Source organism: Pomacea canaliculata, linkage group LG1 (assembly GCF_003073045.1).
Source record: "Pomacea canaliculata isolate SZHN2017 linkage group LG1, ASM307304v1, whole genome shotgun sequence".
NCBI lineage: Eukaryota > Metazoa > Mollusca > Gastropoda > Architaenioglossa > Ampullariidae > Pomacea > Pomacea canaliculata.
Genome location: NC_037590.1, coordinates 31,920,646 through 31,948,644, shown reverse-complemented (window position 1 = coordinate 31,948,644; position 27,999 = coordinate 31,920,646). Strand labels below are relative to the sequence as shown.

General features: G+C 38.5%; 1 protein-coding gene and 1 long non-coding RNA gene across 2 annotated transcripts in view; one reads left to right on the top strand and one right to left on the bottom strand.

The window, feature by feature from the left end:
• The window catches only part of LOC112557616, a 93,535-nt gene extending 73,456 nt beyond the window's left edge, over nucleotides 1-20,079 (bottom strand). Inside the window, 34 exon segments of the mRNA XM_025227600.1 lie at nucleotides 1,055-1,198; nucleotides 1,756-2,333; nucleotides 2,924-3,137; nucleotides 5,243-5,440; nucleotides 5,739-5,921; nucleotides 6,184-6,376; nucleotides 6,636-6,856; nucleotides 7,168-7,307; nucleotides 7,982-8,123; nucleotides 8,431-8,529; nucleotides 8,816-8,965; nucleotides 9,199-9,300; nucleotides 9,303-9,362; nucleotides 9,739-9,876; nucleotides 10,351-10,557; nucleotides 10,684-10,881; nucleotides 11,120-11,227; nucleotides 11,443-11,679; nucleotides 12,073-12,257; nucleotides 13,401-13,529; nucleotides 13,977-14,255; nucleotides 14,459-14,630; nucleotides 14,823-14,918; nucleotides 14,921-14,968; nucleotides 15,232-15,444; nucleotides 16,073-16,189; nucleotides 16,327-16,448; nucleotides 16,629-16,698; nucleotides 16,915-17,040; nucleotides 17,413-17,556; nucleotides 17,699-17,930; nucleotides 18,193-18,280; nucleotides 18,877-18,976; nucleotides 19,668-20,079. Of these exon segments, the coding sequence (XP_025083385.1) occupies nucleotides 1,055-1,198; nucleotides 1,756-2,333; nucleotides 2,924-3,137; nucleotides 5,243-5,440; nucleotides 5,739-5,921; nucleotides 6,184-6,376; nucleotides 6,636-6,856; nucleotides 7,168-7,307; nucleotides 7,982-8,123; nucleotides 8,431-8,529; nucleotides 8,816-8,965; nucleotides 9,199-9,300; nucleotides 9,303-9,362; nucleotides 9,739-9,876; nucleotides 10,351-10,557; nucleotides 10,684-10,881; nucleotides 11,120-11,227; nucleotides 11,443-11,679; nucleotides 12,073-12,257; nucleotides 13,401-13,529; nucleotides 13,977-14,255; nucleotides 14,459-14,630; nucleotides 14,823-14,918; nucleotides 14,921-14,968; nucleotides 15,232-15,444; nucleotides 16,073-16,189; nucleotides 16,327-16,448; nucleotides 16,629-16,698; nucleotides 16,915-17,040; nucleotides 17,413-17,556; nucleotides 17,699-17,930; nucleotides 18,193-18,280; nucleotides 18,877-18,976; nucleotides 19,668-19,734 (5,500 nt within the window). The 5' untranslated portion in view covers nucleotides 19,735-20,079.
• A 103-nt stretch (nucleotides 20,080-20,182) lies between these two features.
• On the top strand, nucleotides 20,183-23,346 carry LOC112557624. The gene is made up of 3 exons (XR_003097977.1): nucleotides 20,183-20,306; nucleotides 21,487-21,638; nucleotides 22,461-23,346. It is a non-coding gene; the product is annotated as an uncharacterized LOC112557624 (long non-coding RNA).
• The last annotated feature ends 4,653 nt before the right edge of the window (nucleotides 23,347-27,999 follow it).

Sequence of the window (27,999 nt, the reverse complement as noted above, 5' to 3'; positions counted from 1 at the left end):
TCACCTCACCTTCCCTGTGTGTACCTGACCTTATCTCTGTGTTGAATTACTCATAACCCCCTTTTAAAACCTATTTTGGTGTTCCCCTCTTTCTTCAGTCAAGAAAATGCCTCATGTAGTGGTGGACCTTACAAAAGTTGCTTCCTTATTGTACGATGATTACAGTAGCAATTTCTGACATCATCATAAAATGGACAAACAAGGAGGGCGAACTAGTTTATGGTGAAAACTGGAAGATGACTAACAATGACTTTGAGTGCTTTATGGGTGTACTAATTTTGCCTGGTGTCTATAAAGCTTAGGATGAACCGATGGAACTGTTGTGGAGCAAGAAACACAGAAGCGATGCTCAAAGCTAGATTCGGTCAGCTGAGAAGGATGCTTCGATTTGATGCTGCTGAATGATGTCAAAGCGATCACCAGTCTCTAAAATATTTTGTTTGGGTAGATAACTTGAAAGAATGTTATGAACCCTCAGAAAATGTGAAAGTTAATGAACAATTAGTCATCTTTAGGGGCAGATGTCCTTTTCAACAATCAATTCCCAGTGAGCCTGAGAAATATGGTACAAAAATCTGGGTCTACTGTGATAGCACGTCTTATGTTTTGAATTGCCAAGTATACATGGGAAGAAGACCTGATCAACCAAGAAAACAGAACCAGAGTGAAAGTCATGCTTGACATGATCTCTGGGTAGGAAAATAGTGGAAGGAATGTAATGAGCTTTGCCATTGTAATTTGTGGAGCATGTTAATTACACTGATTTTTTCGTGTTTTAAATAGGTACTGCATTTTCCACAGTGTGTGCATTTTCATCATGAAATGAATGGCAAAATAGCATGGACCCAATTTGTGGTTAATGCTATAAAAATTTCATGGCCATTAAAGGCTTAAATGCAGTATTTACTTTCCTTGAAGCACTTAGCATTACCAAACATTTAAAAAAATTTAAAACGCTTGACAAACAGTGCACCTGCTGTAGCACTGGCTAAGGCAAGATAAAGTGCTTTGATTGAACTTACAAGTTATATGCACAGAAACATTTTTTTATTACCTTCAGTCTCACAGTAGTAACCAGCATCACATGGACTGCATTCCGATGCAGAAGAAAGCCCATCTCTTGCTCCATATGTGCCAACAGGACACGGCTTTCCTGCTGTTACTGGAATTGCCTGAGTGCTGGCCACGCAATAGTAACCTAAACATAGGAGTAGCATGTAGCATTTTTGGTTACTTGTGTACTTATTTTATCTTCCAAATAAGCATTTTATGGTTAAGCAATCATAGATGGATAGATGGGTAAAAAAAAAAAGAAAACTTTTGCACTTTCAGAGTCACGTTTTACGTAAACATACATGCGAAATTATGTTTAGAAAATTTAAGGTTCTGTTTCCTTCCAAACTTTTCTATTTTGATATTTACTCAAAATGTTCTGTTGTATTTTACAGGTTAAAAACTTTAAATAAATGAACGTGAAGTCCAAAACCAATGTTTTACCATATGGCAATAAAGAAAAATATAGCAGCGAACATGTCATAAAAATATTTAAAAACAAAAAAATGAGGATGTGAATGTATTTAGTGGTTAAAAAAAAGTTATGAATTTATTTAGTGTCTGCAAAACATTTCTATTAAATACTAAATTGATGTTTAAATGATGTCTTGGGAAAATTGAATTGCACTGAAACTTCATAATTTCCTGATTGTATATAGTTGACTAAATCTAAATTTTTGTTTTAATCAGACTTAGACTCACCACGTGGGCAGATCCTTGGGGCTTCTCCAGGATAACAAAGATAGCCAGCAATGCACAGAAGACATGCTGAGGATCCAGTATTGTTTGCAAAATACCCAATGCTGCATTTCTGTGGAACACTGCTTCCTCCTGGACAGAAATGGTGCATTAGACAAATGTTTCCAGTCAACCCATCCGCAGGATCAGGCAATGATGAGTTTCCAGTGCAATAATAGCCTGGAAGACACAGCCCCGAAGGCTCCGTTAAGGCAGTTCCATTGCAGTACTTTCCAGGGTCACACTTCACACATGCTTCTTCCGTCTGCCCCCTACGGTCTGGGTTGTAGGTTCCTCGTGGGCATGCAACCATGAGTGCTGTGCCCTCAGGACAGTAATAACCAGCATGGCACGAGTCTCCCCATGTGATAATTGTCTTGTTACCAGAGGGATCATTGTTATACACTGGGTCACTCGCAGTGGCACCACCATAACATATATGACCAGCTTTGCATTTGCCAGTTGGTTGAAAAAGACCTCTGTCCTGACAGTAGTAGCCAGCTGGACATGCTGTGCAATTTTCTATGGATGTCATGTGGGTTCTGTAAAAAAAGAATGCATTTCTAGCAATGATTCCTAAAACATAATGTTTAAATCTGCAATATATTTTTGTTTAAATAAATACCTAAATTTGTTTCTCACACCAGACCTGTTCAGTCTTCCAAGGTTGAAATATTAGGTACTCATGCTGAGTTAGCTGCTGTGATTGGGTTAAAGTTTTGTGAAAAATACCTCACTTTCCAACACACTTTGCAATTTTGTTATTGCATTTTTAACACGACTACATGAACAAAAACTAATATTTGTTCTTTTTCTGTCAGTCTTAAAATTTTAAACCTTTTAGACAGCTTTTTGTTTTGTCATTGTCTTTTATTCACAGCATGTATAAAAAAAAAAAAAAAAAACCAGTTCAACCATGAAAACTTGAAGTAGGATATTTGTAGCAAAAATGTTTGGACAGTCAGCTAAATAATATGAATATTTTTACTTGCATAAAGACACTTCTGAAAGCAGTTATCGTTTATTTTACCACATGAACAATGGCTTGAAGTCTAATGAACATGCTCCTTATAACAAAATTTACAGCATCTTTTAATCTCATATCATGCTGTTACAAACTCTGCCTTCTTACTGGTTAGAGAATGTGCCAGGAGGGCAGGTCTGTGGTGTGTGAGTGCCTCTGGGACAGTAGTTTCCTAATGGGCATGGCTGAGACTCATTCAAGGCTTTGCTATCGCAAAAGAAGCCTGGCTCACAAACAAAGCATTCTGAAGCTCCATAGTAAGGCATGTAAGTGCCAATTTCACATTCCACTTGTGCCACAGAACCATTTGGTGCATAATAACCTGCATGACATAAAAAAAATATAAAGAAGAATTCATTTACAAGCCAAGTGACATTGCACAAGGAAAAAGTCTTAGTGGCAGCCACCACTTAGTCAACAAATACCAATATGACACATTCACACACTATCCCGCAGATGCCATTCTATGCACATTCGGTGAATGCACCTAAAAATGACATGCACAGAAGAACGAAAAAAAATTCTGTGTGCCCACACATGGCACACACTCCTCCATAAACACACCTGCACATTTTCTCTCTCTTATCTCTCTTTTTCACATACACTATACACTACCCATCACTAACTCCACTCACAAACATACTCAAAAATACAAGCATGCATGCTTGTGAGCTTACACACACTTCATACAAAGAGTTCAAAAAGACACATTGAACATTCAATCCTGACTTGTGCCACAGCAGACTTCACTGGGCTACTCACTACTTCAGCATAAAAACTGTTTCTCAGGCAGGATGTTCTGGCCTGGACATGTCTGCACTTGACCACAGTCGGCCTACAATAATATGAGCCATTACACACCCTGCACAAATTGCACTAGGCACAGACTGTGCATGCAGTCACAGCCAAGAGTTCTGCTAACTGTACTCACCACCTGGTCAAGTCAGACTTTCTATCTCTAGGTGGTGCTGCCAACCAGACGGTGACTAAGAATGTCAATACATTTCAATCATTGCCCAGTAAAACTGGACCAGAATGTTCCTCATCAGGTCAAACTTTTTCAGCTGGCACAGAAAGTAAAGTCATTGTTAATGATAGATACATATTGTTTTCCCAGATGAGGTAATTCAAGATGGTGGTTCCCAGAAACCAGAAATGGTCAACCTGCTCTCTGGCCTCACTGTTGATACTGTCAATAAGGTTCTACAGGGCTTCTTTTTTCCTGCAGAAGTCAACTACCATCTCCTTAGTCTTAGACACATTTAGTTGTAGACTATTGTCACTTCACCACACCACACCACCAGGTAAGAGAGGCATTATACAGTATGCAGACTAATCATTGTTCACAATGAGATCTTCCACCATGGTGTCATCAGCAAACAGATCTGAGAGAGGAGACAGTGGTGAAAAGACAGTACAGATAGAGAGGATGCAACCTTGGGTGTGCCTGCACTGAGCATCATGATATTGGATAAACAATTACGGACTCCCTGCAGTCGGGGCAAAAGGTATGGGAGACAGAAAATTCAACATGCCGTATGAGGAAAAGAAGAGCTAGAGAAAAAGCATGATCCACTGACCGATCAGCCTGATAGGAAATTGGAGAAGGTACAGTTTGCCTCTGGTGGTGCATAACAGATGTCTGAAAACGTCTTTCCTGAGCATTAATCACAACAGATGTCAAGGTCATGGGTCTGTATTCATTCAAGACCAGATGCTTTCCCGCAGTTTTCAACTGTTTGTGCTCACTTACAACAAAGGGAGCGGGTAGTGGGGATACAAGGTATGTCTGTCACTATTGTGATATCCCAGTCAAAGCAGCTGTAGAACTCATTCAGCTTATCAGAGAGAATGGCATCTGCATCAGTTGGTGGTACTGTTTTCTTGTAGCCAACGACTGTGTGCAAGTTGTGCCACACAGCTTGCAAGTTGCCAGACTGTAACTAACTGTAGCATTAAAACCATGGCTTGTTGTTGGCTAAAGAATTGGTGTAGTGTGTTAGAATACACAACTCCTCACATAAAGCAACAAAAGACATGACATCTGTTTGCTCAGGGGGCTGTCAATGTCTCCCAGTCAGTGTTGGAAAGACAGCCTTGTAGCTTATTGGTAGCCTCCTGGTTACAGCACCTGGTAGCTCTCACCTGCAGCCTGGTGGATTTGAGCCACCCTGCCACTTTGCACTATGTGACAAGCCCAACATGGCAAAACACAAAATAGCTAAACACCTTGGCTTGTTCGTTTGTTTTGTGTCATCATCAAAGGCTCATATTTCCCTTAGGTTATTGGTTGCCTTATGACCATGGAGACTGCAACTTGAGATTTATTAGTAAGCCTAATTGGTATAAATACATCATATAATCATCTATGTTCTGCAAAGCAAATCATTTCTTCCAATTCTGACAACACACAAATGCTGTACCTACCAGGTGAAGTTATGTTCTCACGAGGTGTCTTGGCACCTCCAGTACAGAAATAACCACCCCAGCACTGTCCGGTGGGTTCTCCACCTGCTACAGAGGAGCAGTAGTACCCTGGGTCACACTTAAAACAGTCATAGTTGTTGACAGCACCAGTCGCATTGCTGTAGGTTCCTGCTGGGCAAGGCTTGGCTTCATATGATCCTGGCAACAGTTTTTGTTATTTTGATTGTAGCATCCAGACTTTAATTCCACACTTAATTAGTGAAAAAATATTGCCAAAATGGATAGTTTCCACATGCAAACCTAACCTTAGCTTTCAATCTACCCTTCTCTATCATTAGCTTCACTGAAAGTAAACAACAATGAAACACCATAAAATATTGGCGACATTACTTACTTTGTCAATCATTGTAATTTAATTTTCCTCATGTCCAACCATCAACAAAAGATTAATTTCCCAAATTTATGAATGATGCTAAATCAAACATTATGTGCATACCTAGCGTACAGTATCCACCTGCCGGACACAATGATCCTGTTGCACCATCAGTAGGCGCTGAAGTTGAGGCACCTCTAAAACACAGGTACCCAGGGTCACAAGGGCCCCGAGGCTGCAGTAGTCCCGGGGCATCACAGTAGCTTCCAGGGTCACAAAGCATGCACTCGGATTTTTGACCCAGCTCTGCGATTTACATTAATGACAATAAGCAAAACAGCAATACTATGCACAACTAATTCATGTTAAAATTACTTTCATTTAACAGCTTTATAGTACCTCATATTTTCATTTGAATGTCCATTTTTTAATATCCTCACATACAGTATTTTTTCCCTACCTTATGTCTCTTCTTTATATAATCTCTTTTTGGATTGTCATCAAGAAATTTTTATTTTCCCATTATGTGCAGTTCTTCCTCCTAAAGAAAATAACTTGACACACTCACTGGTGTTATTGCCATATGTGCCCATAGGGCATGGAGCTGGCTTTTCACTACGCTCCACACAGTAGTAACCTTGGGGACAAACAACAGGACTGGGGGATGCTTGAGGACAATAATATCCTACTGGGCAGATCTGGCAGCTGTTTACATCAGGTGTACCAGAAACATTGGTAAATGTGCCTGCAGGACAAGGTTCCTGTTAACAAGCACATCAAACTGCAGAATTCATGTCAAGTATAAAATATACTTAGTGTATGCAAACTTTCAAACCTGATAGAACCTGAGGATTTTTTATTACTATTTCAGGTTACAAAAGTGTCCTTGAAAATATTGTCAACTGATTTCACCTATTTTGAAAAAAAAGTGGTTTAAATAATAAACATGCTTAGGTATTTCAAGAAACACCTTATATTAGTCACAGATTTACTCACGCTTATTCTTCTATCAACACAAACCTGCTGACTGCCATATGACCCAATTGTTGGTGGTTCAGTTCCAAAGGGGTTAGGAAAAGCTGTTGGGCAGTAGAAGCCTTGTAAACATTTCCCCGAAATTGCTGAAGACCCTTCAAGACAGTAAGAGCCTGCTCCACAAGGCACACAATCCACACTTATATTGGCTCCACCCTCTGTTGCACGAATGGTACCAACTGGACAGTTGATCTCCACTGGAGTAGCTGTTTTCAGCCAAAGTGTGTTTCAGAGTATATCAAATAAAGTAGAAAGTTCATGAACATGAAAAAACAAACACAAAATAGAATTTGGTTGCATCTTGAAATGAGTGTCAAGACACATCATGTCAGGCCTGTGAAAGATATTTCACAAAGATAATTCTTGAGGAATCCAGCCAAATTTCTAATTTTCTAAATATTCAATCTGTTCCTTTTTCCTTTCTCTTAAGTACAAAATAAAGATGGGAAGTTATGTCTTGATTCTGTAACTTTGCAACATCTACAACTATAATTGTAATTGAAAATATCAGACTTACCTTCTGGACAATATTTTCCAACGGAACAAGCAGTGGCCTTGGAGACATCAGAGAGACCTCCAGCACAGTATTTGCCTGCTGGACACTTCTTGTTCTTTAGCATATCCATTTCTGATGTGGTCATATTGTCACAGTAGTAACTGGAAAAAGCAATAATATGGTACAAATTCAAAGAAGAAAAGTAGTAATGCTTATGTTCAGCAAGTCCATCCTTTTAGGCATACCATATTAATCAAAAGAGGGTGGTTACTTGCACAAAAAAAAACCAACATAAAAAAAACAAAGACCTGCATATCCATTTATATATGGGACCATTTTTAAATATGCTGCATAATAAAAAAAAATGTGGCTGCTCCCATTCATTTGCATGTTTACATAGACAATCACAAAGATAACTTGAGGAAAACAGTATTTTTAAGAAGTCATACCTCCTGACAATGATCTTAACTAGAGCTGCACCAAACATTTTGATGTTTATTCAGTTAAACTGTTTAATAAGGTTTTTATTATGAAAAAATTTTTTATAATAGAAGAAGTATCACTCTTTCTAAGCATCATTTTTAGTTATTTGTAATTTTGGCTCTGAATGCATCATAAAACCTTATGAAATAAGAATCTAGGAAGAAAATTGGCAAAAGGAAGTAAACAACATTAGTTGAGATAAATTATAAACCCATGACAAACCCAGGATTTGTAAATAGCATGTAATTCTGCCAATTTCTACATCATCTTAAACCATATTAACCTTTGGAAAACCATTCATCTTATTACAAGATATTCACCAAGCTTATTATAGGTCACAAAAGTGACTCACCCTGGTTTGCAGTCAAGGCACTGATCCTGTCCTATCTTACTATATTTTCCTAATCCACACTCAGCTGGTGTAACAGTTTTTTCTGCACAATAATAACCTCCAGGACAGGCAATGCAGTCACTCTGGCTTTTTGCTTGCAGTCCTGAAAATACAGCATCAAGCATGAAAAATTTACTCATAATTTTAAATGCCTTTGTGGATAGCCTTTCACAGAAAAATAAATTCAAAGATATTATAATTTTTCATATTGCTTAACAAGTAATTAATCAGCTCATAAGCCAGTCACCTTCAGTTGCAGGATCTACAGCTTAGTAAAAATGTGAAAATGTAAAAATAAGCGCTCAAGTCATCTGGCTTGTTCCAAAAGGAATAACTCAAATTTTTGGTACACAAGATAAAACAAATGTGTAAGCCTTCTAAAATCATGCAAAAACAAAAAAGAATCCTACCTTGCCCAGTTACATTTCCAAAGCCATCAGCTCCATAAGGCATATATGTTCCTCTTGGACAAGGGGTAGGGACTGTCACCGCAAACTCACAGAAATTACCTGCCCATAAAATGGACCACATTATAGGTTATTAACTATACTGACAACTAAACAAAGTGATTTGCAGAAATTTGATTATGCAGTCAGAATGAAATAAAATTCTTAAACTTACTAATTGAGAAAAAAAATCTTTCCTTCCAGAAAGGACAGATTAAGTCATGAAAATAAAAAATGTGTCAAATATAGCAGTGATAAATTCTCAAATACCTGGGATGCATAATATCTAAGATGTAGGCTTGAAATTATCAAACTCGAACAGAATATTACTTTTACATGCAAGTCTTACCCTGCAAGCATACAAGACAAGCAGATCTGTCAGATTTGCCGTAAGATGGATTATATGTGCCATTCTCACACCCATACTGTGACCAAAACTTTGTGCCAGCAGGGCAGTAGTAAGCAGGTGGGCAAGAGTCTGTCGGTTTGGATTCTCCACCTGAAAAATGGACTCTCATGTTGAAAAAAGGGGGCTAACCAACATCACACTGTTGAACACACAAACCAAACAAGGTCAGTTCGGTGTTTCTCGTCACTTTCAATTAAACACTGAGCACAGCCTACTCACATATTTCATCATCATCCCAATTTCTCCCAGAATAAGAAAAATGTCTGTGACATAAGAAACCTAACTGCAGGTATCTTAAATAAGTCACAAGATCTCATGCTCACCATTACAATAGAAGCCCTCAGGACAGATATCACACTGAGAAGCTTCATAAAGGTTAGATTTGTTAGAGTATGTGCCTGCAAGGCAAGGAAATCTTGTCGGGATGGTGTCATCAAGGGACAGTAATGACCCTGACCACATGGCTGTGGTGGAGATATGGTCCCTCCTATAAAACAAACAAACACTCTTGTGGAAACATATCTGAAAATAAAAATTACTTCTTGATGTTCACTTTTTTCACACTTCTCTTGTCACAATAAATACTTGCAAATATATACCTTTACTGTGTATATATATATACACACACACACACATATATACTATCATAGTAAAACTTATCTGTTACTCTGGGTCAATAAAAAAGTACATTTATCATTTATAATATATAACACAATTCCATAAATATGCTCAGTACACAAATCTAGTAAACAGGTATCACATCCAGACTGAGGTATGTTGGAGCTGAGACACGAGCCCATTCTCACTGTTGTGGTGACAGATGCTTTAGCCACTGCTTCACTAGCTGCCTCAATAAAACATACCTGTTCCCCAGTTACAGTAAAATCCTAGTGGGCAGGGATCACACTCATCAGCAGATGTTAGGTTGGTACGTCCAGTAAAGGTTCCCGGTAGACATGGGTACTGGTCAGCAGTTATTGTACCCAAGGGACAGTAATAACCTACACAAATACATCACTTCATTCAGGTCTTATATCTAAGTGGAGCATTCTAGCTCAGAAATAAAGTTATTTTCTCTTCATCAGGATACAGTAATACTTTGGCGAAACTCAAACTTTGATCTTCTTTTAACATGTTTATCTAAAAGCCATAAGTGCAAAATAGCTTCTTTCAAACAGGCTGGTCACTGTAAAGGTTGAAAGTCCTACTGACCTTTCACTGGAAGTCCTCGTGAAATTAAAATAAGTTGGTTGTATTTTGTTCTTTTGTTACCACTCTGGGGCTGACAAAATGTTAACTAATATAACATTTAAAAATGACATGTCTGAAACATTTTCCTCCAAAACAATATGATATATTTAAACAAAAAGTCTTTAGCAAAATAAAAATGAATCAAATACTGTCTTCTAAAATATTCAGAGCTAAAAGAAATAAACGGCAATCAGGAAAAAACACAAAGATCAGTTTAAACTAACCTTCTTTGCAGGGTAGAGAATAGTCAGTCTGGTTAGGAAAAGGGCAGGCAAAACCTTTTGGGCACTTATGGCAGTTGATGGGGTGACCAGTGTTGTTATTGGGATTATATGTGCCTGGAACGCATGGCATTGGAGCACTAGTAGGTTGTGTTGCAGTTCCCATTGGGCAGAAGAAGCCAGGAGGACATATGACACACTGGGTGTAGTCTGGATAAAAACAATAACTTCAAATAAATTTTACATTTTTTAAAAGTTATACTTTGAATCTTCATCTAAAGTAAGTAAAAATCACTTCAGTCTCCAAATGAACAACAAATGGAAATAATTTCTCACTGTCAAATCCAAGGTCTGGTCCATATGTGCCAATAGGACAGGGGTTCTGGTGTGCAGAGGCCTGGCTTCCAGTACAATAGAATCCTCGTGGACAATCTTGCCCTGCAGTGTTTGAGCCCTGGAGACAATATTTCCCTAGAGGGCATGGCAGGCACTGGGTAGAGCTGGTAGCATTGGTATCTATCATGTATGTCCCACCTATGGAAGTAACAAACTGCAATGCTCAGCTTGTTCTTTACCTTGTCTTTACTTGACTTAAACACAATAACATTTTCAAAAGAAATTATGAAATATGAAATTATTATAGATGATTATCATCATGACATAATATTTGATAAAATAACTTACTTAGCCTGTGTCCTACAGGATGAAATTTATATGACTTTTGCCTTCTATCTAAAGCTGACCAATAAATGTTCAATATTAAGTCCAGTACCTGGGCAAGGATACTGAGTAGCTTTTACTGTTCCTGCCAAACAGTAATGACCAGCCACACAAGGGAAGCTGCTATAATCCTCAACACCAGGGCCCACACAGTAGTAGCCTAAAAAATAAAAAAATGGTTCATACTTTCTCAAAAGAAACTCAACACGACATACATGTGTTTCTATCCCTCATCCATATTTACAACTCTCTAGCTGTAGATGCTGAAACAAATAACAATTCCATTCATTTCTTTTAACAAAGTCATACAAATACTAAAATAATACTGCCAATAATAAATGCAAAAAAAAAAAAAAATTAAAACTACAGTCCTACCTGCAGGGCATGTAACACAATCCTTTTCAGTTTTGGAACCATTGAAAGGATTGTAGGTTCCTGCTGGACATGGATAGAAATCTTTGCCATTACACCATCCTCCCTTGGCACAAGCATATTCTGCTGGCGATGGAGAGGCTGAGCCTGCAGGGCAGGTGTAGCCATAGGAACAAGGTTGACAGGTAAGAGCCATCCCACTAGAGTAGTAACCAGCTATGCACTGAGTCTTACTGGAGGCTAGAAAGAAAAGATACCTTGATTAGTCACCTTCTGAACAAGTTCAGAAAATACTTCAAGTTCTGGTGAATGTTTACTTACAAATATTAAAATCATAATGAAAATTTTTAAATCATGCCTTTTAAAGCAAGTTTTCCTTGTCCCCCTTTCAATGTACAAATAAGCTCTGATTCTAAAAATGTTAGTTAAGTTTTGACTTGATTCAGAATCAAAATTAAAAAATATAATGTATTCCCCAAGTAGATTATTTGAGAGAACATCCACAAATGCTATGATGACCTTATTTTTAAACAATACTGCCGACAACAGACAATAAAACAATCAGACCTTCTGATAATTTTTAACACTTTGTAAGTTATTATAGCATTCTTTATCACAGCCCATGTAGCCTACCTAGAGCTGTTGGACACTCATAGCCTGGTTCACATGCAGTACAGTTAGTTTTTTGCGGAGCACTGTAATATCCAGTAGGGCATAGTTCTGGGCCCTGATCCTTATGAGGGCAGCTGTACCCTTCTGGACATGAAGTGCAGCTTGAAGCACCACCTAGGGAGTAATACCCATCTAGGCAAGGCGTTCTAAGGACAGAAAAACTTTTTTCTTGTATTACATTCATTCATTTCCTTAATCAGCACTGGCTGACTTATGCTGGTCAGCAGTCACGGCAAATCTAACGTTTCCCATAATGCTTGTCCTTTTTCATACCCTTCCTTTTGCAATATCATGTTACTCTCAGCTTTTGTTCTTGTTATTTGATTCCTCTTTGTGTTTTCTGTATTTGATTTTATTCTTCGTTTAGTACAGTTTATTCTTTTATAGCTCATATATTATTTGTTTTCCTGTCCCTCGTATGCTGTCCATGCTTCATTCTTGTTCTTAAGCAATAAGACCATACTCTTTAGGAGTATAAGAATGTGCTTCACAAATGTTTGCATTTATTATTATTATTAATTCTGATAGGTGACTTTCTATTTAATATACTTAAGTAGTCTAATAGATGTATATCACCTACCGCAAAATACATTATTCAATTAAAATAAACGCTTTAAAATTGCTCTCCTTGTGCTAATACATTCTGCCACAATTACTCTGTCTCATCTGAATAACTGATCAATTATTGATGTAAGGGCATGTCCAGTTCATCTGTGTTTGTTTTCCCTTTTTTTTGCATTCTATATGGATTGCGGTTTTATTTTGTAGTTTGTTTTCTGGTTTGTTTGGTTTTGTTCAAATTTATTTAATTATGTCACCTGGTGACGTTTTCTTTGTATTAGAACAAATGTATGAAAGAATTTTATGGAATCTTACAACTGTTATTATGCTACATGTACTGCTGCCCTGGCTACAAGCAACCCAGAAGTGCATTCACTTGTAGAAAGATATCTTCTCTTGAATACTACACAAATGGATCTGAAAGCCAGCTAACAGTGTCTTCAATACTGTTCTTTTCACAGCCATTTCTTATTGCTTTTCATGCCACAGTTTCCTTTAGGCATCATGCAAAGCATGTGGCCACTCATTCATTTGTTATTTTCCTCTCACTGCCACATCATCGTGGATTTTAGTGAGAATGCTTCAGAATGAGCACAAATTGTTTCAACAGTATAATGGTAGATAGCACATTCCCACACATTTTTCTGCAATGTTCTCTTCCGGAATTTTGAAAATGAAACTGATTGTCATGAATTCTTTATAGATGTCCTTAAAAAATCAGTACTTACACAGTGGCAGCATTGGTGTTAGGACAGGCAAAACCAGGTGGACACTGGGTGCAAGAAGTAGAGTTGTTATCAGAGTACATTCCATTGCCACAAGATATTGTAGTGGCCACAGTGGTGGAAGGACAGGCACTGCAAATAAACCACCTCTGTAGCATGCAACAAAGATTTTGTTAAACAGTGCTCCAAAAATGTTCTCTTAGTACTGCAGAAAAGAAAGCTGATTTGCAGAGAGATAACTGTCAAGCAAATATCTTGAATCTTCAAATACTGTAAAGATACCTCACCACATACGACCAGGTCTTTTAAAAGACTTTTTGCAAGACAGTCCAAATGTATCATGCTCAGCATACATAGATATACACACATATACTTTCCAGATAAAATTAAAAACTTTCAAAAGAAAGGTATCTTTTTAAGGAGTAAAATAATGGCAAAAACCCTAAAATTGTCTTTTATAAACAATTTTCAGTGCCTCATCACAATTTCCAAAACATTTCATATTTCAGCAAAAGTGTAACTCGTGTTACGAGAACACTTGAGATCAAATAAATGTGACCCCAATATTAAACATCTTACCTGCCAGCAGGGCAAGTGGTGCAGCTACTCTGCCCCCCAGTTGAGTATGAGCCAGCAGGACAGGCAATTTTTGCATCACTATCAGTGAGTGGACAAGCAAAACCAGGTGGACAGCTTGTGCACACTGTTGACCCAGCTAAAGAGTAAGTTCCAACTACACAGTTCGCAATCCCAGACCCATCCTTGTTTGGGCATTTTTTGCCAGCTGGGCACACTGTACATGATGTTGCACTTCCTGTTGAGTAAGAACCTTGCGGACAAATATATACCAAAGCCTCCCTGAAAAACAAAAATTGTGCATTGTGACACAAACATGATGTCGATAGCAGCAGCAACAGGCAAACAGTGCTGGCAGATTATTGTTAAAGTCATCCGCAATAAATTCACAAAAATTTCTTATGACAAATAGCTGTAAGATTTTTTCTTTGAAACTAGTAAAAAATAAAATGTTCTTTCAATACAATAATTACAATACAACTTACTCTGTACTGGGACAATAGTTAGAAGCAGGACATGCTGTACAAATAGTCTGTCCAGCAATGGAGTAGGTTCCTGGGGCACAAGCAACATTTTGGGTTGGGTCTGTCATACTAGGACATCTGTACCCACGAGGACATTCCACACAAGATGTTTGCCCTGATGAACTCTGATATCCTATTAACAAAAATAAAACCCCACCCTCACTATTAATTGGATTAATAACTGTAAGTTTTCAGATTACTGAAATGGCTTATGAGAATATTTTAAAAATAACTGCTAACTATACAGTCTTGCATATTTAACCAACAGGCAGCAAATAAAAAAACCTCTAATAGAAAAACTAAGAAGCTGTCATCCATAGCTCACCAGTAGGGCATATTGTAGGAAAGGCAGCAGCTGAAGCACAACTATACCCAGCTGGGCAAATCTGACATCCAGAGGAAGAGGCATTGATGCTATACTCCCTGGATTACAAGCCACTGGAGAACTGGCTTTGTCAAGGCATTTATAACCTGAAAAATCCAGAAAGCTGTAAAGTTCGTAGTCAGGTTTGGAATATTTAAAAGTTTTCCATGCTGCTCATGTTTCTTAGCCTAAAGCCTCTGATTAAACAATTTACAAAGAATTAAAGCTTTAAAAAAACCCTTATATTCTACATCATTCTCTCACTTGCACTACTACCCATGTCAATACACACACATACACACTGTATTCAAAACAAAAATACTTCAAAATAAAATAACTAGAGTATAAAAACAAGAAAAGTTTTGACTACCTGCTGGACATGGTGTGCAACTAGTGGTATAACCCAGAGAGTATGTTCCATCTGCACAGACAGTCGCAGAAGTTGTAGTACATGACTGGCCTGAAGGACAGCCTATGCATGATGAAGCCCCATCAAGTGAGTAGTATCCTGAAGGACAAGTTGTCATGCTTGAAGAACCATTTGGGCAATAATTCCCAGCAATGCACTGACTGCACGTCATGGCTGTAAGCCAAAGGAGTATAAAAAAAGAAACCTTTCAATATGTTAACTGGTGTTAACCACACCTAAATGGCAAGTTTCTTAATGTCTAACATCTGGTTTCACTGAAAGCATATGCTGTCTTATATTCCTTTTATGCTGACGAGATTCAGTTACAAAACCTTCTCTAGTATTCGATAACTTCATTTGCAATCCATTCCCAACTCTCTCTACATCTTACAAAAGAAACAAATCCATGCTATATCAGACAGATATTTTATAATGCCTGAACATTAAACCCTTGGAAAATAGTAATTGATAATGAAGTGATAACTTGATTATACAGAGCCCTGATTAAAATGAATTTTGAAATTTTACTACATTACTCTTAAAATATAGTCTAAGTCCACTTCAGCTGAATGCTTAATTTCATGCAAACTTAAAAAGTCAACGATCGACGTCTCTCATTTTTTTATCAATTTCTAAAACGTTAACTACAGCAGTTTTACTTCACATTGACCATCCTGGTACCCCTTGACTATCTAACTGTATTAACACAATGTTTAGTACAATTCTCAGATTAGTAAATATTTTTGTAAGGTTTTTGACAATAACCATCATAATGTTCCTGCCAATATAAAGACATTCTTACAGCCTAAAGCACTGTAGTAGCCAGGAGAACACTGTACAGGAGCGGAGGAAGCATTTGGACATTGATATCCTGCAGGACACTGTCGACATGTCACCCATCCAGCCTCAGAATATGTATCTGAAAAGTCATATTGACATATTGACTGATGGTGTTGAACATTTTGAACATACACTCATCTATAGGTTTTAAGCATTCTCTGCAGTGGCTAGAAAACAAACCAAATTTTTATTGACAACTTTAATATATTGCTCTACCTGAAGGGCAGGCCACTGGTGCATTAGTGATAACAGGACAATAGGATCCAGCTGGACACTGAGTACATTTGGCATCACCTAACAAAGAGTAGGTGCCCAGTGTACAGTTTATTGGAGTAAGTCTGTCACAAAAGATAAAATCAAATCAATTATGCAAAATAACCTTATGAATACATCTCTCTCAATACTTAAAAAAGTCTTCATAAACATGCAAGACAAGAAGTATGCAATGCAATGATGACAAGTAAGTCCTTAGATTTTAAGATTTCTCTAATGTAAATAGATAAACTTAGCTCACTTACGTGGGGTTGGTGCATTCTTTGCCGGCTGGACATTGCTGACACATCTCCTGACTTGAATCAGTAATACTGCCTAAAAGCAAAATAAACAGATCTAGAAATCATTTATGAGAAACAATCTTTCCCAACCCTTTATTAAATGAAAAAAATCAACAAAAGAGAGATGTAAATGCAACTAGCATAACACGTCAAAACGTTATAGTACCTTTTTTTTTTCCTGTTACAACAGTGATCATGTTTGCTTTTTCAGTACACAGGAGTTAAACAAATTCTGAAGTATCCCAATCACCTGAGGAACATAGAGTGCAGACAGAGCTGCCAGCAGAAGCAACATAACCAGCACTGCAAGCTTGTGGGACTGAGGTGGCATTGCCACAGTAGTGGCCTTTGGTGCATGGTAAGCAGGAGCTGGACCCTGGCAACAGACGACAACTTCATCTTTATGAACATGCACAACTGTCCTGAATATACTAAATTACCATGTCAGTCATGCTCAAACCTCTCATCCAGTGAAAAGTTTAAAAATATGTCTGAAAAATCTTCCAGTTAACTTACATTTTACATGCATTTTCACATTCAGCATTTGATTAAAAAAAATAACAATACACCAAAAGCAAATAAACATTGTAAGAGGAGCTTTGAAAAATCCACAACCTTGTCATATCCACCTGTTTGAAAAATAAAACAAACTGATGTAGTTCTTCATTCTTAAAAAAATGATCTTAGAAGTAATTACTTCAGTAATATGCAGATGCAGAGTTTTCATGAAGAATGAAAGATGACAAACCTTGGCTGCCAGAGTATGTCCCTGCCGGACAAGGTAGGCAATAACCCAGGCCCAGTGTACTGTACAAGCCTGCTGGACATACCACAGGTGCTCCTCGATTGGGGCACTGTGATCCTGCTGGACACTGAACACAGCTAGTCTGACCTGGACCAAGGAAATACAAACACTGAGTCTCTAAATTCATTGTCATGAAATCGCACTGCAAAACAAAAAATGACATGCTAAATGATGCTGATTTTTGTTTACCTTTTATCTTTTTATTTTACAAATTATAAAATGTCTTTACCTGTACTAGAAGTGTAATATCCTGCATCACACAAAACTGATGAATTTCCCGAATTTGGGCAATAGGACCCTATGGGGCAAACAACACATTTGCTGGCACCTCCCAAGGCATACTGTCCAGTTCCACAACTGGTTGGTGTGCTAGTGCCATTGGATGAACATGCATGGCCTACAGGACAGCTTTTGCAGCTTGTTGACCCATCCTGATCTGAATATTGACCTGCAGGACAGCTCTGAAAATGGCCAGTAAGTTCTACATCTCTATAAACCAAAAATTATTTGAGCACATCATTTATTCAAATGAAAAGCTGATGCCAGGCATCCAGTATAATTCAGTTAAGAGAAAATACCATAAAGTATCAAAAGCTCTGCAATAGCTTATGATGTCTATGTAAGCTTTTTGCTCCACCTGCAATTGGAACACTAATTACTAGTCTGTACCACCCCTATATGTACAGAAAATCTCAAAATCCAATGACAAAAAATATTACATACTACACAGCTGGTAGAACTAGACTGCCCAGTCTGTGCGCTGTATGCTCCTGCTTTACATTTTATCATGGGTTGTGCTCCACCAGGACAGCTGAAAATTATTTTTAATAAAGTCAATAAAAATAAATACTAAATAAATAATAAAAATTTGACAAAAATTTTACAATTTTGGTTTACCAAACAATATTTGTGTGTACAAATGCATTTATTCAAGCTTAATTGCATATACAGGTATGTGTTTGCATATCTGTGCACAGGATCATATATGACTGTAAGCTCATTAAAATCAAATCAGCATGATCACTTTCCAGGTGATCAAACAGCAAAAATAGAACAAGGATATGGCACAGTGCCAACTGGGAATGCTGGCTAGAAAGCCAACAGAATGTCAAAATAACAACATTTGTCAAATGTCTTACGCCTTATTTTAAATATTTTAATTTATTTTAATTTACAATGCTTCATTTTGTTTCTTGACTAAGATTTCTAAAGAAAAGAAGAAAATACAGAAACTTAATTTTCTATTAATCAAAGTTGCATCTAGTTATGGCCATCCAGCTCCATCTAGCATGTGTGTGTGTGAGAGAGAGAGAAGGGGGGAGGCATTCTTGACGACTGTGAAATTATTGTAGTTAAAAATAATAAATGAGGATAATTAAGACACTTCATCGAAAATAATATACTTACTAGGCCCCTTGGGGGCATGTCTGGCATGTGCTTGAGTTAGTATGAAAGTAGGTGCCTGGGGAACAGCTGCCATTACAGTCTGTTCCACAGTTGCATAGTGCTGCGAACAAATGGCAACAAAAATATTCTGCACATCTCCACTTCGTAGGTACACTAGATCCAATCTCATTTACAGCACACTTATTTTTTTTTCCCAAAAAAAATTCGATTGTTCGATCATTGTTCGATCTACCCTTGCCCTACGCGCCTGTTCGTACGTGCGTCTGTACGTCAGCGTGAGATAGGCTGTTTGAAAGTGTGGCCAAATTATCCCTGTACACGCGCGTGTACGTGAGAGAAAAAGAGCAAGGAAAAATTAAGATGGAATGTGTATGAGAGCGAGAGATCGAGCACGCAAGTACGTTATTGTGTGTGTGTGCGTACGTGTTACGTTAGTCGATAACATATAGTGTAGTGTATTATCAAAGTATACAAAATAATCATCTTTCATCTGTTGAACAGACTACATTTAGCTGTATTCGCACGTACCTCAGCAATGCAGTACTTTATAATATATATATGGTCAATTCATAAATGGCTTTTCCAGTTTACCCCAATTTAACCCCATGCATCACCTTGCAAATTCTATCCATATAAAGTTTGTTGAATAATAACCGTTAATTCATTTCTCTATCTGTGACGCTACATGATTCGTGGAAATGTTCTCACAGAGTTGAAATATGGTAATCTATGAGAGTCCGTCGCTAATTCTATAAACACCCGAATCGTCGAGTGGCTCGATCTTGTCTTACCGTTAACTGCAGCAGTAAAAGACGACACGCAAAGTAGAAACAGTACTCCTGGAATGTATTTATCCATTTAGTTCATTTCATCTGTCTTCTCTTGAAGTAAATCTCAGCAGGAAACACGCACACACGAAAAAATTACACTTTTAGTAATGCAGATAGACGCAGTTCGCAACACTCACATACACTTGTATACAGTAGAAGCAGAAGGCTTGCTGTTCACCACGCGAAGTTCTGAAAGTAAGAGAATCCAATGTTGACATCAATCATAGCTTCCCCGTTAAAATACGTCATTGTTGTCCTTAGTCTTTGCACGTATTCCTCACACTGTCAGGGTTTCTATATCGTTTTCTCTTCGCTACAGAGAAACGCGTGTCTCAGCGGCTTCGAGCTCATAACTTTGCCGATTGTTTCGCGCCGTCTGCTCCACCCCTGAAAGCGAAAACGAGGCTTCTGAATATCAATGTGCGACATGCGGAAAGTTGTGTTGCCTAGCAACAGGCACACACACAGCTGTGCACTGCGGTCTCGCATGAAGTTCCCCTGCCGTGGCTTTCGATGTGTCGAACCAGAAAAGGCACGATCCATACCAGTAATCCACTGCGTTTCAAAAGATAGAAGATTAAAATGTCAAATCAACATACGGTACTGCTTTTGATAGCATCAATACTTACGATCGTTTTATTTTTTAACTCTGTAATTATTCTTTCTCTCCTTCTAATGATAAACAATGGAGACAAAGTGAGTCTACAGATCTGTACTTTCTCATACTTACACCAAGTGAATAAATAAACTTTTAAAATCTGAAATTAAGAAATTTCATCAGAAAGTACACACGCACAACCTTTGTTCAGTTTCTTTTGGATGATTAGCATTTTACTAGGAAATTCTATTATTTCTATAGTTGCAGATGTTACCGTAACAATTTACGATAGAAAAACTTATGCAAACGTAAATTTTAAAGAAAGAGAAAAACCAGTTTACAGTGCAGTATAGTGCATACTGAAGAATCTGACCCATTGTGTTAGTTCGACAAATAAGTTATTGTGTTAAATAAAAATCGGTCAACCGTTCAAATATTTATATGCCTCTTCTTCGCACCCTGACATGCATTTCTTCAGCGGGACAGTTAATCAATACCACTCACCCGAAAACGTGAATACTGACAAAATATTTCATTATCTAGTACAAGGAAAAGGGTCGATTATTCATTCTCTCTCTCTCTCCTCGGAGACACTAAAAGACCTTTAGTGCCTCTGCTCTCCTACAGTCCTGGCTATCCTACGTATACTATCGACGACAATGGATCAATAAATTCCATTTTGGTCACATTGTTCTTTCTGTTCATGGCTGGGTTCTTATTATTTTTATAATTAACCAATTTATGTACGTTAACCGGTACCTCCACCACCACCTTTTCAGCTACAACTAGCTTTGCATGACATAGATTGTGGACCGGAGTGTATAGGTCCGTGTAGCTTTGTACTCCGGCAGAGCAGCAACAGGCAATCTTGATGTGCTTCTGTGAATATTGTTAATTGTATTATAGTAATGAAAGAGGGCATAGAAGTAATGCCCCATTTATTTTTTTTAAAGCTGAGTGGTTATTTGTCTTACAAATAAAAAAAAGAGTGGCATATTTTACGAGCTTGATAAAACAGTTCTATTATTGTTCTTTTAATATTTTATGAAAGTAGGATGGACCAAAAGTAGGTGTATGGAACTGATCGAGCCTTGATAGTTTATTTCATATTTTATTATTATTGCTCTTGGAAAATTGAAGGATTTCTTTTGCCACCATTAATGGACACCGTATTTGTGACAGGTTCCGCGCGTATATCTACTCTTGTACCACCGTTGGTTGTAGCAGAAGACTTTGACTGCCTGACTCTCGGGATCCGATCCCTTGATTGCCCTCGATACTGCGTATGAGTAACAGGAGGAAAGGGAAGGAGGCGTGGTGGATCTCGTTCTACAGTAATCCGAACAAATCGTTTCAAGTCGACGCCTTCTTTGTTCAGAGAGACAGAAGGCCGGTGGCGACTTCGTATGAGGTGACAGACTATAACGAGCCTCTAACTAGCCACTCGTTATTTAATGTTTTTTTTATTTTCTTTTCATTTCACTATCATTCTGCGTTTTCTTTCGTTACTACTGGCTTACTCCCTTTTTTCTTTCTCTCTTTCTGTGAAGACATAAGAGAAAAAAAAAAAACCGAAAGTAGGCAGGAGACAGATTATGGTGCCGTGTGCGGCTAATTCCAAGAAAAAGAAAAAAATAAAACATTCACAATGTCTAGTTAAAGCGTGACTAGTTCTATTCTGTGCGCTTTGCCACAAAATCAATGAATTTTGGGGGGTTGGGGGAATGGGGGGGGACCTCGCGGCCTTTCATCAGACTTACAGTGAGCGTCCACCAAGTCATAAACCAAGCGAGAAACAAGTTCGATCCTAACCTATTTGTTGTCAATGGGATAGGACAGGAAACCTGAAAAGGTCATGAGCGTTTCAGAATCTGGTAGAAATCCATTTCACTCCGGAAAATGTGCGAACTATATTGTTGCTGCGGCACTGTGTACGGAATGGCAATTGTCAACTATAAACTCAGTAAAATATGATTTTATTTCCCCAAAGCGTGTGCCTATATCTATCACAGAGAGAGAGAGAGAATTTCTGGCATAAATCAGTTAATTTATATGACTTCAACATTCCCGTTTGTTTGTCAGAAGTCTGTTTTAAGTGTGCGTGATTTACAGCAGAGCATGCACAACGATTTAGTCTCTTCCATTTAATATTCCAGAATACAAATGGCTGCCTGGGAATTATGACCTGAACAAGTTGTCCTCACTGGTTCTCCTCCCAAGAGAACTACATTGCATTCAAGTGCTGGGCACTGTTTACACAAGACTTCACGTCTGCTGCGTGAAATGTGATCGTTCACACGGCGTCAGCAACACAAAAACGTTCGAATTTCACTCTGCATTTTTTTTTTCTGTCAGGTGACCATCCTTACCTGTCGTAGGACCTCCAGCTGTGAAAACCCTATTCATGTACACCGACCCAACAATGCAAGGTCTTCATTATTTTTATATACACGACTACCTACTTTACATTTACATTGAGAGCTGACAACAACTGCCCTCAGAACAACCTTTAGACTCATGCCTTCGGCTGTTCGCGCTAGGAATGAAAAAAAGACAAAAAAAGAAAAGAGTATAGAACTTGCACCAGTATTCCTTTGTTCGGTCTGCGTTTCCAGGACTGTAAGTCCTTTTTACCCAGGAAGTCATGTGACAAGAAAGGTAGGGCTAGCAGTGAGGTGTCTGTGGAGAGCAGACCAGCGCTTGGGATTTTTAAAAAGTACAGAATGAGTTCATTAAAAGGAAGACTGAAACTGCGTCAAGAGGGAGAAAGAGAAAGGAATTAAACTAATCTATAATGTTCGTTAATAAATGTATTGCAAATTTGACATCAACATCGTTTTAGAGGATGGCCTGTGAGGGAGAGACGGTCTGCGGAATTTCCCCTTCACCAGAAACGGTTCTCCCACCCTTAATCACCTCTTTCCCCAGAAAACAAATTATGTGAGACATAATTTATTTTGAAAGAAAACCTACATAGATTTGCGTTCTTTTATTTCACATTTTTCTTGACAGCAGCCATCTCTTTGTCATCGTTTTCCCATTTAAATTTCTCTCTCTCTCTCTCTCTCTCTCTCTCTCTCTCTCTTTTGTATCTGTCTTCATTAGTGTAAATTAGCAGTTACTAGTCAAATTCGTTATCATAACTAGTAGTGAGTGTAAATGCACCTTTAGATGCGCGCATTTCTATATATATATATGCATGCGCGCGTCAACCTTACAACAACAGCAACACAGAAAAGAAAGTTGTAATCCTAAAGCATGTGTAAACATGTGTAAGCTGTTAGTAAAACCAGATATTTAGTGCATAATATATTTGGCTAAGGGCCTACCTAAGCTGTCTACACTTTGCCACACCTTCAGGACTTTGTCGAGAGGTCTCAAGGCATGATAACAGGGACAGAAAGGTCGAGCTGTTTACGGACCTTCAAAGTGTTTAAAACCTGTTCTCGATCAGCATGTCAATTTTACCTCCGTCTGCCTGTTTACCCACTTGAATCAGGATCAGATGAGGCAATAATATAATTTTAATTTGATGGAATTTGATATATAATATGCAAAAGAACTTATCCTTCTCAACTGCACATACGTTCGCTGGCTGAGTTTTGAGTGAGAAGGAAAGAAACAGAGTAAAAGTGACTGTGACAAACAATTCTTTATGACCATTCCTAACAATAACTTTACCTCAAAAGAGGTGAGAACTCGAACATTTTAATGATTTATAACCATTGTCACTTTTTGCAGGGTTAGCTGGAACTAATCAGCCTCATATTCACCAACTCACCCTTTCACCCCCACCCTACATAGTTACTAGAGAGAGAGAAGGATGTAACATAATAAGCAAGAAATTGTCACTAAAATGTACATGACGTAGAAAGACATGTATGCAACAACACCGTCGCACATAATACACACAGACAGGTTGTGGTTCTGGAGGCCCTATTCAAGACTCACAATGGCTCTGAAAAATTGATCGACGTGCTTAGTTAAATTTTTTTCGTGTTAGAAGGTTTCTTAAAGAGGAATGCAATAAGGGTCTGAAGGAGACCAAAAAGAAAAGAAAAACCCCAGCAGGGGACAGAGTGTAATGTGTGGTAGGTGACAAAGGCTGGCAGTAAAGTAAAGCACTTTTTGTTCAAGAGACCGATCGAGCAACCAGTGTGGCTTTCCTTTGAGACGCGTTATGTGGATCGAGAATTACCGATCGGCGCGATCGCTCGAAGGCTACGGGATTACTCCCACTTCGTTCTAAGTGGGGAATATAATCTTCAAACAACAACTATGTACTGGGACGTTGGTAGGAGGGGGGAAGTATCGTCGGCCCGTGTCATTACCGTGCAGGTTGAGACTTGAGCAAGTCGCCTTTTGTTTGACGCGAACTGTAAGCCTCAAGTCTCGGCCTCTGTTCCTGAATATCTGTCCACCTGGTCCTCGCATGATCGTGTTATTTAGCCCCCATCCCTTCACTCACCCATCCCGATACTCACCCATCCCGTTTTACCTATGGTTTGTCTGGCTTTCCTTACAAACAGGACCAGACAATTCACCAAGCACAGATTCAAAGCCAAGAAAAGAAATGATGTTATGATAGCTATCGGTATAAACATAGACAGGAAGAGGCTGTCCTTTTGTTTAGGCCACACATATTTTAAATGACTGTGTGTAGGTGTGGGTGTGTGAGAGAGAGAGAAAGAGACGAATGACAAATCTTTATTTACAAAGATAACAGAAAAAGCAAGTTATCATTTCTTTACATCTACCCCTCGATCTGAATAGATGAAATTGAAACACTGCACTGTTACAAAACAAAGACATTAAAACAAAAGGGAAAAATTGGGATATGTACAAAGATAAGGTTTGATGTCAGAATTTATAGGAATTTAAACTTTATCCTATTTCTTAAGTAACAGATGGTAAATGTTTAATTTGTCAATGTTAGTAATAGGTGTTTAAGTTGGGTAGAAAGCTTCTGTAAGCATTCAAAGGTTTTGATACAGATGAAGAAGAGAGACAGAGAGAACTGTGATTGCTTTATTTTATGGGTCTGGCTGATGTTGATTTGTGTAGTGGGTATGAGTGTGCGAAGATGTCATTAATAACTGTGAACCACGTAACTGCCCTATGGAAGACAAAAAAAAGTATTTTTTGTAAACAGGCTTTATTAGTATCATTTGAACTACCAGTCATGATCAGAATAAATAAGTCTTACTAAATAAAATATTACTTCCTTCAGTATAAATACGTGTCATTACTACCATTATACATACACGCCATGATCACACACAGTCAATATGAACAATGATGCCCATCAGTGTTATTGTGAGAGTGAGATGGAATCGTAGCCTCATTGATCTCAAACATGTAAACGCTGTGTTTACAATTACACGGCCATAAATACCAGAGGGGCGGGTTCTTAATTCCCTGCTTTTTGTCCTTTCATTTGTACTATTTGTCCTCCACTGCTACTCAACGTCGGTCTTTATACCTGCAACTTCCATCGCATTGTAAGGGGAAAGTGTGTTTCAAATCAATAATATTATCATCTTGTCAGACAAAGGAAGAACAGATCAAAGGAAAAAGTGTGACCTGAAAGGAAAAAGAAAAATGAGAGAGTGAGTGAACAAGATAGAATGGAGGTGGGAGGAAGAATGGTTGCGACATTCACTCTCCACGACATGACCTCAAGTAATTTTTTTTAAGTGTGACTAAAGCCGTTGCTGCTTTAACGGTAATGTCAGAGTGCTCTCAACCTTGGTCTGTATAATCTAACCTGCAGATCTGTACCCTGTACATTCAACTGAAAATAATAATTTGTTACCAATTGTGGGACTATTTTGTTTGGCTCTGTACTGAGAAAAGTTTCAAACTGCAACAAATCAACTTCAGCTACCCAGATTGTCTCTCTCTTTTTTCTTAACATGTTTATGTGCTTACTACAACGAAACTGTTGGCACGCAGATAACCGATTCTGAGAAAAACAGTCTTGTGTACACAACATTGTTTGTTTTAATTGCTACTGTTCGTGAGCTGTCATAACTTGCGTTAATTACTGAACCGATGGAGTAATGTTATCATGGACTTTAATAAACAAATGTTATTTTATTGACCGTCGTTTGGAACTGCGGCGATGAATTGATCGTGTTTGGGGGGCGGCAGGGTGAGGACAGACGGGATCGTCGTCACCTCTGTGTTGCAACCGGTCTTTTGTGACCAAGCGCACGCATGATGTGACCTGCTTGCTGCCGGAGTTGCCACACACCAGTCGATTTTGGCCAATGTCACTGGCTGGCATGACATGTCGCGATGAAAGCCAGCCGCACTTCCGTGAACGGTAAACACTCTGACGTCACTGCGTGAAAAACCGTTGGCGTCGCGGCGTTTCCATGCAACAACAGTTAAAACGCATTTGTATAGCGATCTGTACAAGCTAACGCTCATTTATTCTTCAACTGATATTTTTCTCTGTCGATCTTCAAACAGACATTAGCAAGTGTCAAAAGTGAGGACCGGTACCCCTCGGGAAAGTGGGAGAGGGGAAAGGGCGGGGGTACTCCTGAGAGAGTGTGAATGTGTGTGGTGATACGACACGATACATTTTAATGTCTATTCTCATAATCATTTTAACATGGGGGGCGGGGATATATGCATACACTACAACGCATCATACAACAACAATCGGATATGCATTTCCATATAGTATGTCCGTGACCATCAGGCATTGAATCTGTACATACACACGCACCCACACGCACAACTGATCTTGCATGTGACATCTTTTAACTAGACCTCAAATTTCTGCAGCATATGTCAACACTGATTTACCTGGGAGTCTATATGTTTTTAAAATATGGTTGGGTTATTTAAGTCATCTTTCTAAGGGCCTTAAATGTCTATTACATTTTTTTTCTTTCATGCATAGCTCATTCCTTTCTGCAGTAAAACTCATCTAAGTAGAAAAGTGTGTGTGTTGATAGTGTTCCAGAAACTGAGATGATATTTATTCTGCAGATGGGTTGCACAGCCTAAAAGCCAGGTGTGCATGTCATTGTGACAAGCTTCAGCGCGGTGCCACCCGATAACCCATGCGTGTATTTGTGTGCAAGCTTGCATGCGTACGTGCGTGTGTGTTTAGAGAGAGAGACAAATTGAAACATCTTTATTAACAAAGGTAATAGAAACAGCATATCCCTGCAAAAGTGTTATTTTAACAAATAAACTTATTTTTAGTGTTTATTTTATTTTTTATTTTATTTTTTATTTTTATTATATTTATAGTTTATTTTATTTATTATGAAGAAGTGCATATTTATTTTGACTTTTTAACGGTTTGGGCCATACCATTAACGGAAACGCAGACACACACACACACATGTAATAAACCTCACCTGACAGGTCAAATCAGATCACACGATTTTAATATGGCTGAAATCTTTCACGGTTCAATTAGTTCCATAAAATCATTGTCCCTCATCACGATACAGACGGCATCACATCCGGCACGTCAATCGTCGGCACCGGCACTGTCATGATCATTCACTTCGTCCTCAGACGGGAAGTTGTCGCAGGCGGCGGCCGTCTCCATATTACTCATGCAGCGCTGTCGCTGGCCCTGCTGCAGACGCTTGGGCTGCTGTTGCCGTCGGTTCTTGCTCCCAGCCGCATGACGAGATGGTTGGTTTGAAGGAGGCACGCGCCCAC